This window comes from Brassica oleracea, chromosome C8, assembly GCF_000695525.1.
Source record: "Brassica oleracea var. oleracea cultivar TO1000 chromosome C8, BOL, whole genome shotgun sequence".
Taxonomy (NCBI): Eukaryota; Viridiplantae; Streptophyta; class Magnoliopsida; order Brassicales; family Brassicaceae; genus Brassica; species Brassica oleracea.
Window position 1 is genome coordinate 13468013 of NC_027755.1, and position 16301 is coordinate 13484313.

The 16301-nt window shown below is 36.7% G+C and overlaps 3 protein-coding genes across 6 annotated transcripts; 2 read left to right on the plus strand and 1 right to left on the minus strand.

The window, feature by feature from the left end:
• The first annotated feature begins 1949 nt into the window (after nucleotides 1–1949).
• LOC106310681 (calmodulin-like protein 8) lies at nucleotides 1950–9563 on the plus strand. 2 transcript variants are annotated; one of them, XM_013747909.1, is made up of 4 exons: nucleotides 1950–2120; nucleotides 2234–2397; nucleotides 4236–4316; nucleotides 9290–9563. In XM_013747909.1, the coding sequence occupies exons 1-4, from the start codon at nucleotides 2042–2044 to the stop codon at nucleotides 9425–9427; spliced, it is 462 nt and encodes a 153-aa protein (XP_013603363.1). In that variant the 5' UTR covers nucleotides 1950–2041; the 3' UTR covers nucleotides 9428–9563. The 2 variants fall into 2 exon arrangements, with proteins under 2 accessions (XP_013603363.1, XP_013603364.1); XM_013747910.1 differs by lacking the exon at nucleotides 4236–4316.
• Nucleotides 9564–9781: 218 nt separating this feature from the next.
• On the minus strand, nucleotides 9782–15179 carry LOC106307942. 2 transcript variants are annotated; one of them, XM_013745039.1, is made up of 6 exons: nucleotides 15018–15179; nucleotides 14792–14935; nucleotides 14533–14676; nucleotides 13935–14429; nucleotides 10342–11022; nucleotides 9782–10254 (listed from the first exon to the last, which is right to left on the minus strand). In XM_013745039.1, the coding sequence occupies exons 1-6, from the start codon at nucleotides 15049–15051 to the stop codon at nucleotides 9926–9928; spliced, it is 1827 nt and encodes a 608-aa protein (XP_013600493.1). In that variant the 5' UTR covers nucleotides 15052–15179; the 3' UTR covers nucleotides 9782–9925. The 2 variants fall into 2 exon arrangements, with proteins under 2 accessions (XP_013600493.1, XP_013600492.1); XM_013745038.1 differs by having other exon boundaries at nucleotides 9782–11022.
• On the plus strand, nucleotides 11045–13096 carry LOC106307943. Of its 2 annotated transcripts, XM_013745041.1 has the most exons (4): nucleotides 11045–11426; nucleotides 12009–12056; nucleotides 12153–12443; nucleotides 12615–12989. In XM_013745041.1, the coding sequence occupies exons 2-4, from the start codon at nucleotides 12045–12047 to the stop codon at nucleotides 12882–12884; spliced, it is 573 nt and encodes a 190-aa protein (XP_013600495.1). In that variant the 5' UTR covers nucleotides 11045–11426; nucleotides 12009–12044; the 3' UTR covers nucleotides 12885–12989. The 2 variants fall into 2 exon arrangements, 1 of the variants encoding a protein (XP_013600495.1); XR_001263436.1 differs by lacking the exon at nucleotides 12615–12989 and adding an exon at nucleotides 13020–13096 and having other exon boundaries at nucleotides 11253–11426; nucleotides 12009–12443.
• Nucleotides 15180–16301: the final 1122 nt, after the last annotated feature.

Genomic DNA, 16301 nt, shown 5'->3' on the forward strand with positions numbered 1-16301 from the left:
AGAGAGCGTTAACGAAACTGTAGTTTTTCCGTATATTTAATTTTATTCCTTTGTATGATTGCAATTTTCTTATTTTTTAAATGATATTAGTATTCATTTTCCAGAAAATGAGTATATTATTAATATATTACTCGCCGCTAAAAATAATAATTAATTTACTTTTTAACAAAACTTCTGAGAACTTTTTCTGCTAAAGGGTTTGCTGATTTTGAGAACTAAAATCTTGTCCCATGACGAAAATAAATTTTCATATAAAACGGCATGGCTTGGTCTAAGACTTTCAATGTTTTTTGTCTCCCATTTATCGAGCCATTACAGCTGTCGACACCACAACGTAGTGTATATATGTCAACATATACAACCTTTTCAGTAGTAGTTTTTTATGTTCAAAATAATTGTTAGTCGGTAACTATGGGTCCGATTGGTAATTGCTGTAGCTTTAAAATTTTTGATGTAGAAAAAAATCTGTAAATTTTTTGCTGTGGCTTTAGATTTTAGTGTTGTAGAATTTTATAGAAAGCACTAAAAAATTGCTTTGAATATTTGGCTCTGCAGAGCACTTGTACAGCTGTAGGTTATTTCAAGAGCTGTGGTTTCAAAAAAAAATTTAAAGCTTGATTGCTCTGAATTTGGTGCTGTAGAAATAAATAGGGCTATGGACAACACCTACAACAGCTACCAATCACCCCATATACCTTCTGTAAAAGACTAGCGACTAGGTGGACCAGAGCTTAGACGAGGCTTAAACATTAACGAATTGTTAATTTAATGTAAATACATTACATTTACATAAGATATTTTAATTTTTGAATTTAATAATAAAATTATTTTGATGAATTGTCAAAATTAGATATACAAAAAAAATTATAAATTTTTACTAACATTATTGATTAATTTAATGGATATAAACTAATTTCTTTCGATTTAAACTGATTTTAACCAATTTTAATCGATTTGAACAGTTTAAACCAATTTGAATCGTATAAAAAGGACTTTCGGAAAATCATTTTAGCCTAAACCAATTTTTAGAACCATGGTTTTTTGGAAAATCAAAAAAACTTTCTTTGCGTTGAACAAAAAAAAAACTCTTTCGATTATTTTGGTAATTTTTTTGAAGATGGCTGATCCTGAAATTTAAGAAATTATAAACGTTTACTATAAATTTAATAGTATAAGAACTATAGATTGATATATTTTAACTCTTTAAATACAATATACTCCTTCCATGGTCAGATGACACAAATTTTGGCTGCTCTTTTTCTTTTCTCTATATTATGTTCGTTTGAAGCCTCAGTATAATTCATCCTGGAGTCGAACTATATGCATCTACCCAATTGATCTTGGTCGTGTGTTCTCCTTTGTAATGTGTCTTTGGTAATATATATTTTTTGGTTAAAAAAATGGTAGTTTCACATTTTTGCCGGGAACTCAATCATTGTAAATAGTATATTCCACCGTGAATTGAACATGAGTGGCGGTAGTTACAACTGTAACCCCTTTACCACTAGGCCAACTCAACGTTGGTAATATATATTTTTAACTTAAAACAAAACAAAATGTCTAATAGAATAAACTTAGACCAGCAAATGAGAGTTGAAGCTTGGAGAGTTTTATGAGCTTAGTGAGTCTAATCACTTAGATCCAATAACAACACATCCAAGTGGTTTCAGCCGTCAGACGGACATTTGAACAGCTTCTTTTTGTTAACAGGACATTTAGACAGTTAAACGGTTGAGTTTTAGATACAATAAGTCTTTACTAATGACGATTATGTACGACTTAACCGTAGCTCGAGAACAGCAACAATTATTATATGCTATTGGGTCATGTGACCAGAATTAAAATTTTCTGCTCTAGAATTAAAAACTTCCCTTTTAACTTTAAATAATTTTAGAAGGCTTATAGATTGAAAAAGTACCATGAGTCCAAAGTAGAAAGTTCTTGTCACGACTCTACAAATAGACCATAAATCAGAGATTCATCAACAACTTTAAACCTTTGGCTCTCTCTCTTCTCTTCTCTCTCACGACCCCATAAAACAATGGAAGACACAGCACTGACAAAGGATCAGATCATCGAGTTCAAAGAGGTCTTTTGTCTCTTGGACAAAGACGGCGACGGTTCTCTCTTTCTTCTCTAAATGATAATATATATATATATATATATATATATATATATATATATATTTAAGTATATGTGTTGGTGACATATATATTGTTCTTTTGGAATCCAGTAACAGGTCGTATAACGGTAGAAGAACTTTTAACAGTGATCCGTTGGTTGGATCAGAATCCAACAGAACAAGAACTTCACGATATCATCACTGAGATCGACTCCGATGGTAATGCCACCATTGAATTTGCTGAGTTTCTTAACCTCATGACCAACAAACTTCAGGTTCGTCTCTCGTGCCGGGGTCTCTCCATATGTTATTACATTCATGCTTAGTTAGTTTGATACGAAATATGTACTATTTCACAATCAATTACATGAACGAATTTTTTTTTGCTCATATCTATTATGAGTGTTGTCAAAATGGAGCTGTCTCATTCATTATGCCTCTGTTTTATATTTCTTGAGTATAGTTAGAAATATTCCTCTCTCGTGCCGGGGTCTCTCCATATGTTATTACATTCATGCTTAGTTAGTTTGATACGAAATATGTACTATTTCACAATCAATTACATCAACTATTTTTTTTTTGCTCATATCATTTATGACTGTTGTCAAAATGGAGCTGTATCATTCATTATGCCTCTGTTTTATATTTCTTGAGTGTAGTTAGAAATATTCTTCTTCTCTTTTTTTTGACAAATTGGTTTTTTTTATTATAGTAAATATTTAATCACCTTTTTAGGTTTTAATTATATATTTTTTTGCTTTGGTCAAGAAATTTAATTATTTTTTTAATAAATAAGACTTTTATTTTTTCTCTATTAACAAATCTCATTTGTAAAGAGCCATTTGATTATACTCTAAATAAAGACAATAATCTCCTATATATTAAATGAGAACCACTTTTAAAACTTACCTTAAAAGTTTATTGGCAAGGAATGTGATGTGGTGACGTGGCTTCACGAGAAGCTTTTATTTAGTAAAAAGCTTACGTGTCACGTAGAGAACGTTTCTCACCAAAACTGTGAATTTAATGCGTTCACACTAACATTCCTTTAAAAAATTTTTATTCCATCTATATTTTTCTCGACGAACCCTTTTACGTGATAAACCTTCAGCTTCAAGTTCGATTAGTTGATTTATCAATCCTCTCAGTATAATCATAGCATCAATAAATATTCATTATTTCTCTGTACGTTTCTGTTAAAAATGGTAACCCATCTGATCTATCACCATTAAATCGACAGATCCGTAGAGACAACAAAACGATGAAACTTTTGTATGATGCCAAGTGTTAATGAAAGAACCCTTTTCTCCGTACCTGCTTTCATGCATTTAGCAGAGCACTCACGTTCTTGAGAACTGCCTCTCATTGCTGAAAGAGGACGTTGAAAACTATTTTTCAAATGTGTCATATTCGGTTTTGTTACTGCTCGATGAGGTGATCTCTGTTTCGAGGAAATTGAATCACTGTAAATCGTCTCGGCTTAGTGTATTAGTCTTCTCGAGCAAGCAATATAAGCATGCGAGTGTCACCACCTTCGCCGCCGATGTTTTACAAGCAGTTGGGATCTTGGGAATCAGCACGAGGGTGGTGGCGTTCCACTGCTTAAGTAGCTGACCAGAAGAGAAAAATTCTGCTACTGCCTCACAAACCTCCGCTCCAACAATATTCCAGCAACCTTTGTTTACTGAATTTAAAGGAGTTGTACTTTTTTTTTTTCATACAGTTATTGTTTTGCTTATAATATGTTATTGATCCACATTTTTTCGATTTTATGTGTTAATCCCTTAAGTCCATAACTACTACAACGTGATAGGTAAAATATAAACAAAAAATATTTTCCAAAACTTCTTCTCAAACTTGCAAACACCATATTTAAAATTTTAATATTAGTGAGCTCATTATAAAAAAGTTTATGGCTTCGCCCTTAATAACAATCATACCTTTAGTTCTATCTAACTATCGCTTAAAGTATATCTTATTTTATACATAATCATAATATATAATTTCAACATTAATATAGACATCTTATTCCGCACTTTGCGCGGGTTACTATCTAGTTATATTTTATAACAGGTAATGTTTGTTAATTTGGTGTCGTGATTTGATGGTATAGGAAAATGACGCAGAAGAAGAGCTGAAAGAAGTATTCACAGTCTTTGACAAAGACCAAAATGGTTATATCTCTGCCAGTGAGGTCCGTGATTTTTTCAATCTCGTTTTTTTTTAGTTTTAATTTGGGGCCCTTTAATTTGAGTTCTTTATGTCTCTATATAAGTGCGTATATAGGAAGATATAACCTTGACTTATTAATAAAACTATATAAACAAATTAGTTCCATGCACTGGATTACGTTTTGTACAACGTTCTTCAATAATAGCATGTACGGTCTTTTTTTTTTTTTTGCTAAATTGTAAATATCATTAGTTAAAATGAGCAGTTTGTCTCTACAATGGAAAGACTTTTACATACATCCTTCTTGGCAAAAATTAAATAAAAAACAAGAAAGGGAGTAGTTATAGGCGGTTGAGAAGACTCGGTCATCTGATCCAAAGCGCCATGAGGTTGTTGAAGTTGCGCTTGTTGCGCCGAGCGGTGATCGTGTTCCTCACATCTCTGTCCAATAATTTGAATGTTTCGGCTGAAGAGAGATGGGTATTGTTATGGAGAAAATTATTCCTCTGTCTCCATACGTGGTATACAAGAACGTGGGTGACTAGTCTTCGCAGGGTAGATGGCGCTGATGGCGATTGGACTCTACACCAAGAGAGCAGCTCAGCCCAAGATATGAACGGTGGCTGTCGAGGGGAGAGCCTTGCGAAGACTGCAGCCCAAAGGTACACGGCAAACCTGCAGTTCAAAAGGAGATGGTCCCTGGCTTCATCTGCGGAGTTGCATAGACTGCATGTAGTGGTGATGTTCAGACCCCAAGAAGCCAGGCGAGTTTTTTTCGGGAGCCTGTTGAGTGTAGTGAGCCACATATTAAAAGCTTGTTTGGAACAACACCTTTGAACCAGACTGTTGGTGCCCATGCTTTAGTTGATTCTCGAGGCCTGATCGCCTCCCAAGTTTGAGAGGAGGAGTACCCATTGCAGATCGAACCATTTACTTTCCAGTTGTAGGAGTCGTCTGTGTCTGTGCTCCTCGGGGGAGAGACAGATGTGAGGGCAATGTGAAGTTGGAGAGTTCTGTGTCTGTGCTCCTCGGGGAGAGACAGATGTGAGGGCAATGTGAAGTTGGAGAGCCTTTTCTGATCTAGCGTGAGGGAGATCCCAAGATGTTACATTAGACACATCAGCAACCTTTGCGTTCAAGGGAATTCCGAGTTCGCTGGGGCCACCTTCTCCAAACAGTTCTACCAGCGGACCAGTTGGTAGCCATGAGTCAAACCAGAAACTGAGTACGCGGCCATTACCTAGATTTCCATGGATAAAGCGTGAAGCTATAGGGCGGAGATTAAGGAGCGTTTTCCAGGTCCAAGAATGGGTGTTAGATTGGGCTATAGTCCAGAAGTTCCTTTGGCTAAGATGGTGACGTTTATGCCATGCTGCCCATAGTGAGTCCGAGTTCGAGAAAAAAAGCCAGATGAAACGAAGGCACAACACTTTATTCCAAATGGCGTAGTTTCTCAGCCCCAAACCCCCTTCAGCTTTAGGTAAACAAACCACATTCCAGTTTACCTTAGCCCCTTTTGCTAATTCGATTTGTCCAGACCACAAGAACCTTGAGCAGAGGCGTTCAATCTTCTTAACACAACCTTTGGGGAGCATGAATGTTGAGCACCAAAAGTTGACTGAACCAGAGATTACAGTGGATATGAGAAGCAATCTGCCTGCATATGACAATGTTTTAGTCGCCCATCCTCTGAATTTTCTAACAATACTATCCAGCAGCGGTTCATATTCTGATATTCTCAGTTTACGATGCATAAGAGGTAAACCGAGATATCTGATAGGTAGTGAACCAATGGGAAATCCAAAGGCTGCAATTGCGGTGGATTTGACTTGGTTCAGACCAGCGTGAAACAACTCCGTTTTGTGTCTGTTCATATACAGACCGGACCAACTTGCAAAGTCGTCTAGCGTTTCAGTAATTCCATGGAGTGAGTTGCTTGTTCCATCAAAAAATATCATCACATCGTCCGCAAACATTAAGTGTGAGATATTGAGCTCAGCAGTACCTGGATGATAATTTATAGAGCCGTTCTCAAATCTGGAGGTAAGTAACCGGGTGAAGACCTCCATTGCGAGGACGAACAGGTATGGGGACAGCGGGTCTCCCTGCCGCAGCCCTTTTGAGCTTTTGAAGAACCCTGAGCTGCAACCATTAATCGCTAGCGTGAAAGAAGCTGTGGAGAGGCATTGATTAATCCAATTGATGAACTTCTCCGGAATCCCCAGGGTCTCCAATGCAGCGAGTATGAAATCCCATCTCACTGAGTCAAAGGCTTTACGTAAGTCCACCTTTAGCATTCCTCGAGGACTGATGTTTGATCTGTTGTAGCCCTGAATTATTTCGGTAGCGAGGAGCACATTCTCAGAGAGTAAGCGCCCTGGCATGAAAGCTGATTGAGATGGGGAGATGACCTGATTAAGCACATCACATAGTCTTTTGGCCAGTAGTTTAGCTATTACTTTGTAAACTGTGTTAAGACAGGCTATGGGCCTGAAGTCCGATGTTTTACAAGCAGTTGGGATCTTGGGAATCAGCACGAGGGTGGTGGCGTTCCACTGCTTAAGTAGCTGACCAGAAGAGAAAAATTCTGCTACTGCCTCACAAACCTCCGCTCCAACAATATTCCAGCAACCTGTGAAGAACTCAGCTGAGTATCCGTCGGGACCACAAGTTTTATTATGCGGGAGAGAGAAGAAAGCTTCCTTGATTTCTACTGCAGAGAAAGGCCTTTCGAGGGCAGAAGCTTGAGTTGATGAGCATCTGAAGGGTAAGAGCAGATCAATGTCGCTCTGCACAAACATTTTCGGTAAGACCTCTCCACCAAGGAGGTTTGAGAAATACTCCACACAAATATTGTTGATGTCTTCTTGATTTTCCCATTTTACATCTTGATCATCCAAGAGAAAGTGAATGTGATTAGCTGATTTCCTCAAGGACATCATCCGGTGATAGAACAGAGTGCTGCTATCTCCTACTTTCAACCATGTAACACGGGACCTCTGATGTAAGAAGGACTCCTCAGCAGTAGCAAGGACTTGCCATTTACGTTGAGCTTCAGCTTCTTCTTCAGCGAGTGATGGAGTGGGGTCAAGAAGCAGCTTGGTTTGGCAATCAAGTACAATGACATGCGCTTCCTGAACTCTCTTCTCAAGGCCAGAGTAGTTTTCTCTGCTGAAGGTCCGGATCTCATTCTTTAGAGTCTTTAACTTTGTTGAAACTCTGAACATGGCTGATCCCCGTACATCGCAAGTATACCAGTGTAGAGCAACGCTGCTTAGGAAATCTTTGTGGGTGAGAAGGAAGTTGTAAAACTTGAAAGGTTTCTTTGCTTTATTTCCATCTTTCCTGAGCTGATGCATGATCCGAGAAGTCTGAATCACCTTAGCTGATGCATGATCCGAGAAGTCTGGATCTTAACTCTGTTGATATTTTTATAAATGTTTTAGAGCCACAATTTTTTATATTTTCTGTTTGCTAAATCCTTATTGGGTTTTTTGTCAAATTTAATTAGGGTTCATGAACCAGTTTCATAAATGTTTCCTCTGCTTAAGTGGTACATGCTTTATATCGCTAAATTGTCAAATCCAGGCTAAGCATCATAACTATGAGTTATATTTTGTTCATTGACCCACTTGATCAATTAATTCTGCATTAACTAGATAGATGATAAAGCCAGCTAAACACTCATTGAAATATTTTGAATTAATGACAAAAATCAGACAACAGCGCCAGGCAATCTTCCAATTTAAAGAGATCACATACTTGTCTTATAAAATATTCTAAACATTTTTCCGTCGTGAAGGCTTAGAGCTAGCTGGCATTGTGAATCTTTGGAGAAGAACGAGGAGTGACAAAAAAAAAACAATTAGCGGAAAACAAGTTAGGAGTCAAATGCGTTTGATATTTGGTTTTCTGTACAGGTGGGCACATGTTTCACCTAGTTTAACTAAATATATATACTTTTCTTCACATCCTCAGAAGTTGCATTAGTGCGTAGAAAGTCATATATGCACATTTTGGTATGCATATATATACAATTTATTAATAACCTTTTTAGATAGCATTATAACCATAGCCAGAGGCTTTCTAATTGTGGATTTGAAATGCATGACTCATGCCTAACAAATAAGTTCAATTCGAGTTTATTTTCTCAAACACGTCGATCTAATAAAGCTCGAGTTCTTGCAGCTATAATCTAAGTATTAATATTCTAGCTTCTTCCTTGTTAACAGTAAGAACATTTCCAACAAGTCTCCTCATTTTCAATGGAGTACACCTTTAAAATAAAGGGACGAAGGGATGGTTCTCCGATAGTCACTCACAAATGTTTTTTTAGAAGTTAACAATTTACATTTTAGTCGTTAAATTATTAATAATTAAATATAATCACAAAATTTTCAAAAATCAATAAAACATACTATTTGAAGCATATTAAAATAAAATATTTTTGAGAGAATATAATAACATTTAGTCAAATATAACTATAAATAATACAAAAAATGTTAATAAAATAATTTAAATCGAAATAATTTAAAGAAAATATAACGATAAGTACTAAAATATGATATATAAAAAGTTATTCATGCTATTGTCAAACATATATAACTGTAGGGACTAAATTAAAAAATAAATAGTGTTTTAAGGGGATGAAAGTGTCAAATATATAATTTGAGGGTGAACTATTCACTCCTTTAAAATTTGAGGGAACGAGGGACTATTGGAGCGCAAAAGCCTTCCAAAAAATGAGGGGATAAGAGACATCATCAATTAGGTATATAACAAATCTACTGTATGCTGGTCTTCAGATAATAGGTCTCTTTAAACGAAAGGGTCAGACTAAGGCCAAAACTTGTTGCTTCTTTCTGAAAAAAAATGATTGGGTTTGCTTATAATTAAAATGTTTTGAAAGAGTATGAGTCTTTACAAGATCTAATTAACAGGTTTGATTGACATGTACAAATTTATTTACTAATTTCAAAAGCTTTGTTATTGCAGTTGAGTCATGTAATGATAAATCTAGGGGAAAAGCTAACAGATGAAGAAGTTGAACAAATGATAAAGGAGGCAGATTTGGATGGTGATGGCCAAGTCAACTATGATGAATTTGTCAAGATGATGATCAACATTGGCTAATTACTATTAATTTGAGGACTAACAAAGCAAATTATCCTTAACTGCCTTGTTAGTTTTTGCTTCTTTGTCTTCACTACATCTCAACAAATGCAATTATTCTGAAATTAATTCTAAGAAGCTTTCAGCTTCAGTTTAGTTTTTGTCTCTTGGTGTACCTTTGAGGTGCAGTTTGATCTCTATAGCTTGGTTTATTACATTTTTGAAACACAATTTGACTTTTTGTCCTTCTCTCAGTGTTTCACAAGTTGTGACAAATATATAGGACCACCATAACTAATCTTGACTAGTTATATGGTAATGAACTAATATAAACCATACCCAAATTTCATATTGTAAGGAAATATCATAAAACCAACAACATTTATAAACCCCTCAAACAGAAAACCCATGTCATGTATACAGGAAACCCAATCCACACAATCATTTGGTTTCCTCCCAATATCCCATAATAATTTTAGAAAAAACCTTCAAATCACAAGACCGATAATGCAAATCTGTTCAATTCATTGCAATGTTGCAGCAGAGGCATGTTCCAAATAGCGAAGATTTGCTCCTTTTTCTGACTCTGCCTCTCATAGAACCCCAAGAAGCTTTCTTGTCCAGCAAGTTGTCTCCTGAGTCTTTGTTTTCTTTCAGGCTATCATCTGCCTCGGATCTCTCACCAGGTTTCATGGACAACTCTCGAGACAACTCAAAGCCTCTTGTTTCCTCAGACTCACTTCTCTTCAGCATCACAGTTTTCTTTTCCACATCAATTGTTGCCTCATATGTCTCTGTCTTGTCTTGACAAAGTAACGAAGCTTCTTGCGCTTTGCTGCTGCTGCTTCCTACACAAGAAACAAAGAGAGTCTCAGACGTGTTAGCTTCCTTGTCCCCCAAGTTATCTTCTGAGCTATTGATTTCTTTGAAGCTACCATCTCCGTCACATCTCCCACTGAGATTCATGGACAGCCCTAGAGACAACTCAAAGCCTCTTAGTTTCTCAGTCTCACTTCTCTTTAGCATCACGGTTTTCTCTTCCACATTGGGTGTTGAGTTGTATGCCTCAGTCTTATCCTGCGAGAGTAAAGAAGTTTCCTCTGTAGATTTACCGCTTCTTTCTTTGGTTCTTAGGTCAATTCCAGAGCTCGGTGACCGCATCTCAAGTACATCTCCTTTGTTTCTTTCACTTATCACATCATTAGTATCTTCTGCCTTTTTGCTTCCTACACAAGAAACAAGCAGAGTCTCAGACATGTTACGTTTTTCCTCCAGCAAGTTATCTTCTGAGCTCTCGGTTTCTTTGAAGCTATCATCTGCGTCACATCTCCCACTGAGGTTCATCGACAACCCTAGAGACAACTCAAAGCCTCTTATTTTCTCAGTCTCGCTTCTCTTCAGCATTACAGCTTCCTCTTCCACATCAAGTGTTGCCTTGTATTTCTCAGTCTTGTCTTGAGAGAGTAAAGGAGTTTCTTCTGTCGGCTCATTGCTCCTTTCCTCGATTCTTAGATCATTACTAAAGCTGGGAGATCGCATCTCAAGTTTAGCTTCTTTGCTGCTTTCATTTATTGCTTTAGTAGTTTCTTGCCCTTTGTTGCTTGTTTGGCAAGAAAGGCCGTGTTCGTTTGCTGGTCGCTAGCGTCAGCGACCAAGTTCAGCGACCAAACGCTGTTCGTTTACCGGTCGTGAGTTCAGCGACTGATCTCAGCGACCAAACGCTAGCGATCAGCGATTTAAAATTTTGGACGCTGGAAATTTCAGCGGTGCGACCAAAATCGTGCGATTAGAAATTTTTCTTTTTTCTTTTGAACACTCGAAAAAATAAAAAAACTTAAAAAGACAAAACTACCCTAAATACATAACCCTAATACAAACTCACGCCAAAAAAAAAAATCACCAGAAACTTCTCTCTCTCTCCCCCCGATCTATTTCCTGCGGCCACACTTCTCTTCTCTGCTCAAGCTCTCTTTCTCTCCGATCTATTTCCGGCAGCCACAGAGAACCTTCTCTGCTCAAGGTCCTCTCTCTCTCTCTCTCTCTCTCTCCCTCTCTCCCTCTCTCCCTCTCTCCCTCCCTCTCTCTCTCTCTCTCTCTCTCTCTCTCTCTCTCTCTCTCTCTAGTTTTTCATTGTATAGGCATGAGTCTTCGGTTATCTGTTCCAATCATGTTTTCCGAGTTTAGCCTCTCAGACCTCGTTCAGGTTTTATATATGTTTTGGTCGGGGTTCGGATAACAATGAGGATAATGGAACCTTTAGATTAATTAAGTTGGCTGTTGGGTTTTTTGATTCTTGATATGGGTTGCTTTTAGATTTAAGATTTTGATTATCAAATCTTTGTTTTTAATCCGATTATCAGACATGGGTTTGAGTTCCTGTGAATGTTTTCAGACATGGGTTTGAGTTCTTTTTGGTATATATGTGACGAAGTGTTCTTGCATTTGCTTTCAAGTAGTTTATAGTTTGGTCTGAATAAAGCTTCGTTGTTTGGAACAAGAGTCAAATGTTGTGTGCTTTTGATAGATTGTTGTTTCAGTTTAGTAGTAGTGATGAAATATGTGTCTGCAAGTCTCATCATTCATGTCTGTATTATCTTCTCAGGTTGGACATAAATCACAACAAGACAAGATAAGAAGAATGGCTGATGATGTAAGTGTTTTAGGCAGTTCTAGTTTCTTAGATCTTTTGTGATAGTTTTTTCTGCTAGTTTAGCTTGTTTGTCTATTGATGAGACTTGTTATTTAGAAATGGACCGATGAAGAAGTTAGGTATTTCTTTGCTCTTTATGCTGATGAGAAAAAGAAAGGGAACAGACCAAGGAGTGGCATGAATCTAGCTGGAAGAGAGTTCATCGTAAATAAGTTTGAAGAGAAATTTGGTAAGAGATGGATATGGGACAGGTTTAAGAACAAGGTTGATATTAGTAGAAAAGCATATGTCAAGTTCAAGAAGCTTACCCACAATAGAACCGGGCTTGTCTATGATGCTTTGGGAAGGTTGGAGATGTCGGATGCTTGGTGGGATCAACGCATTGCGGTAAGTATCTTTCTCTTAGTCTTCAGTGCTTTAATAATGTCAGTATTAGAGTTCTCTTTCTGCTTAGAGTGAAAAATATTAGACATTGAATCAGTATTAGCTTGAAAAAAATATTAGACATTGAAAAATACTGTATGTTTCAAATATACTAATTTTTTTCTTCTTAAACAGGAATGGCAAGGTGCAAGAAAGTATAAGACCAAAGTGCCTCCAAACATGGATGTGTTTGAAGCAGAGTTTGGTGCTGTTACTGTAAGTGGAGCAGAAGGATGGTGTGCTCAGCAAGGAGAAGCTAGCTTAGATTCTAGAGTAGATGTAGAGAAGGATGACGAGTCTGATTCAGTTGACACTGGGATGCCAGCACCAAGAGAAGGAACAAGTAGAGCTGGAGGTTCAAAAAGAAAGCGTAAGGAATTTGATCAAGAGCCTTACGCTTGGTGAGTTCACAAGAGTATGTCCTGCTTTGAGAAATGATGATCGATAGTGGCTATTTTTTAAAGACTGTATTGGAGCATTGGATGGAACTCATATCTCAGTCCGCCCTCCTAAGCGAAATGCAGAAGCATACAGGGGAAGAAAACAGGAGCCAACCATGAATGTCCTTGCTATATGTAACTTTGATATGAAGTTCATATATGCTTATGTGGGTGTGCCGAGTGATGATAAGATTAGCTATCTTGAAAATATGATTGGAGTTAAGATATATGAAGGATTGTAGTGTCTGTTTCAGTATGTTTTAATATGACTCAGATTGTAGTGTTTCTTTTAAGTATGACTTTTGTTTCATTTTTTTTGGTATGAATCAGATTGTAGTATTTTAATGTGATAGTACCATTATTCTCGTGTCTGCCTGCTCAAATTGGAAGTTGGTTTTTTTTTAATGTGATAGGAAGTTGGGTTTTTTTTTCTGTCTCGCAACTTATATATATATATGTGATTTTAATGCTTTGCAGATGGTTAGGTGGTAAAATGTTAGCAACGAGATATGGGTTACAAGAGACGTTGAATGTCTATATTGAAGAAGCAGTTGCAATGTTCCTTGAAGTGGTGGGTCAAGATAAGACAGTACGGGTTATTGCACAAAGATATCAACGTTCGTTGGATACAGTCAAAAGGAAACTTGGTGAGGTTTTGAGTTCTCTCTTGAAATTTGCTGCAGATACACTAAAACCAGAAGATGGTGAGTTCACAAGAGTATGTCCTGCTTTGAGAAATGATGATCGATACTGGCCATTTTTTAAAGACTGTATTGGAGCATTGGATGGAACTCATATCTCAGTCCGCCCTCCTAAACGAAATGCAGAAGCATACAGGGGCAGAAAACAGGAGCCAACCATGAATGTCCTTGCTATATGTAACTTTGATATGAAGTTCATATATGCTTATGTGGGTTTTCCGGGTAGAGCCCATGACACAAAGACATCATGTCGCAGTCGCTGGTCGCTGACTCTGGTCGCTGACGCTGGCGACCACGAAACGAACAGGGCCAAACAGGCAGAATGTCTGACGTTTTGGCTTTATCGAAACCCGTTTTGTTTCTTGAAGGATACGCAACCTCTGAAACCAATCCTTGAACCGGCGAGTCTCCCTTAACTCTACTATTGTTCCTCACTGGTAGAGATCTGCATCGAGACATGCGTTTCAGACTTGCTGCTTCTCTTGCTATCTCCATGTCCTTCTCTTCCTTATAATCTTCAAAACCGATCGCGTTTGATCCTTGTGAACCAGGTTCAGAGATCTCCTTGTCAGCTTTTCCTTCATTTATAACTTCATCATCAAGAACGCCACTGTCCAGATTCAGAATCTCCTGGGGCTCGATTTCAGGAAACCATGTTCTTTGTTCCATACAGATCTCTTGATCAAGCCTTACAACGTTCCCTGCAGGAGCAGTTTCTTCTAGAGACTCATTCATGACCAGCTTTTCTTCAGTTCCAGCAGTTTCATTGAACTCTTCCCATTTTGTCGGTTCACACACAGTTTCAACACCTGGTCATGAGCAGAGACATGAATTAAGAAAATACAAAGAAAGGCATAAAGGTTTATTCAAGAATAAAAGAGAAGAGATAATAGATATAAAAGTCAGATCAACCTTCTCCAACTGATGTATTTTTATGTAGCTGCTCATCGGTTTCCGTTACCAAGCCATTGCGACTCATATCTTCTTCAACCTTGGTCACTTGTGGATCTTTATCTAATTCCTTGCTTTGTGGTTCTGTTTCAGGAGTCTCTTTACCTATATTTCCAACAAAAATAATGACTCAAAAATGGTCAAAATGTATATATATATCTATTGGTCTAAATGATTTTATATATAGATAGATATAAGTGAAAATACTGTGAAGAAAAACCTGTAACACCATCAGAGAAGCTCTCCCTCTGTTTATCTCCATCTTTGCCTTCACCTACAAGAAACACCTGATCTTGCGTGGTCTCCACGGGAACATTCTCCAACGGAGACATTCCATTGGTTTCTAGCTTTGTGCTTTCTTCTTCTGCAGTTACATAGACAAATATTCAGTGAGAAATATGATAATTAGAAAAAAAAAAAAACGGAGATGCCTTTGATGTTTTTACCTGTTAAATTGGCGGTTGCGTTGTTGTTTCCCATATCATCCCCAGTGTTCAGTTTTCAATTAATCAAATTCTCTGATAAAGATCTGAGAAATTGATACAAAGAATAATAAGATGGGCTTTCAACTGAAGGAGAAGGTTCAAGGAACTGTATGTCTTGCGTAGGTAAAGCAGTGTTTAGTATTCTATTAACTATTTTTTTTAACTTAAATCAAATGCTTATTAGTTGGCGTCACTTTATTAGAGCTTGGGACCCTTTACAACATTATGAGACCATATGACATGTTAATATTTCATATAGAGCCGTCTCAAACTTTTGATTAGCTACATGTAAATGTTTTACTAAATTTATATTCTTTTCGGATTACTTTTTAAGTAGGGGTTTTGCTCGACTCTTATTTATTTTAATTTTTGTTAAATTTACTTCATCAACAAAGAGGAATACTTACAAAATATTTGAAAAACTAAGCTAGTGTATGTCCAGTAAGACATTATGCTCGATAGTGTACGTGCAGTAAGGACACGACAAAAGCGGATGTTTATGTTTTTCATCCGAGTCACTATAAAAAAGGACACTCTTCCCATAAACGCATTGTAAAAACATGTAGTTTCTCGAATTAGTTCAAAGAAAAAAAACATGTAGTTTCTTAGATAGACGTACGATGATGTAAAACATTTCTATAGTGAATGTTTAATGAGCAGTGAGACGCTAAGAGCATGATTAATAGAGGGTTTTTAGGGTGAAGTTTTTAGCGGAATATAAAAATCTGTCTCTTAACTTTTGACAAAAAAAACTACGAACCGGTTTTTAAATGGTTCCTAGGTTTTTTAGTTAAAAGTTAAAAAACAGATATATTTCATTAAGAATCTCCATTAATCATGCTCTAACAGAGTTAGAAGAAAATAGAAGGGAATATTGGGTATGTTCATGCCGTTTAAAAAAAAAAATTTGTTCGTCCCTTTAAGTGAGGAAATTATTTGTATAAATTAATAGTTATACATCAAATTTATAAGAAAAATCTTTATTGAGCTAATGGGACTCATCCCTAATCATTTTCGTTGTCGTTTTCCTTTAAAAGCTTTTATTTTGGATTTAAATTAAATGTTTGAGCTAGAATAAAGCCCATAATTAGTTTTCAACTTTTGAAGGCATTACTCTTTTTATTTGAAATTTAAAACACAAGATGTCTTTTTATGCTGGAATTCCTCAAACCAATCCTTTCTGCAATATTGATATCTAAAAAAATATTAGCCGTAGGATGAAAGTATAGACAGCATTTTAGTTAG

Excerpts from the sequence above, each read along its gene's own strand:
- LOC106310681 (XM_013747909.1), top strand. The coding sequence starts at position 2,042 with ATGGAAGACACAGCACTGACAAAGGATCAGATCATCGAGTTCAAAGAG. Across the intron at positions 2,398-4,235 it reads TCATGACCAACAAACTTCAG|GAAAATGACGCAGAAGAAGA; the intron begins GTTCGTCTCTCG and ends TTGATGGTATAG. Across the intron at positions 4,317-9,289 it reads GTTATATCTCTGCCAGTGAG|TTGAGTCATGTAATGATAAA; the intron begins GTCCGTGATTTT and ends TTGTTATTGCAG.
- LOC106307943 (XM_013745041.1), top strand. Across the intron at positions 12,444-12,614 it reads GGTGGGATCAACGCATTGCG|GAATGGCAAGGTGCAAGAAA; the intron begins GTAAGTATCTTT and ends CTTCTTAAACAG.
- LOC106307942 (XM_013745038.1), bottom strand. The coding sequence starts at position 15,051 with ATGGGAAACAACAACGCAACCGCCAATTTAACAG. Across the intron at positions 14,677-14,791 it reads CTTCTCTGATGGTGTTACAG|GTAAAGAGACTCCTGAAACA; the intron begins GTTTTTCTTCAC and ends TTGGAAATATAG. Across the intron at positions 11,023-13,934 it reads AACGTCAGACATTCTGCCTG|TTTCTTGCCAAACAAGCAAC; the intron begins TTTGGCCCTGTT and ends ACGAACACGGCC.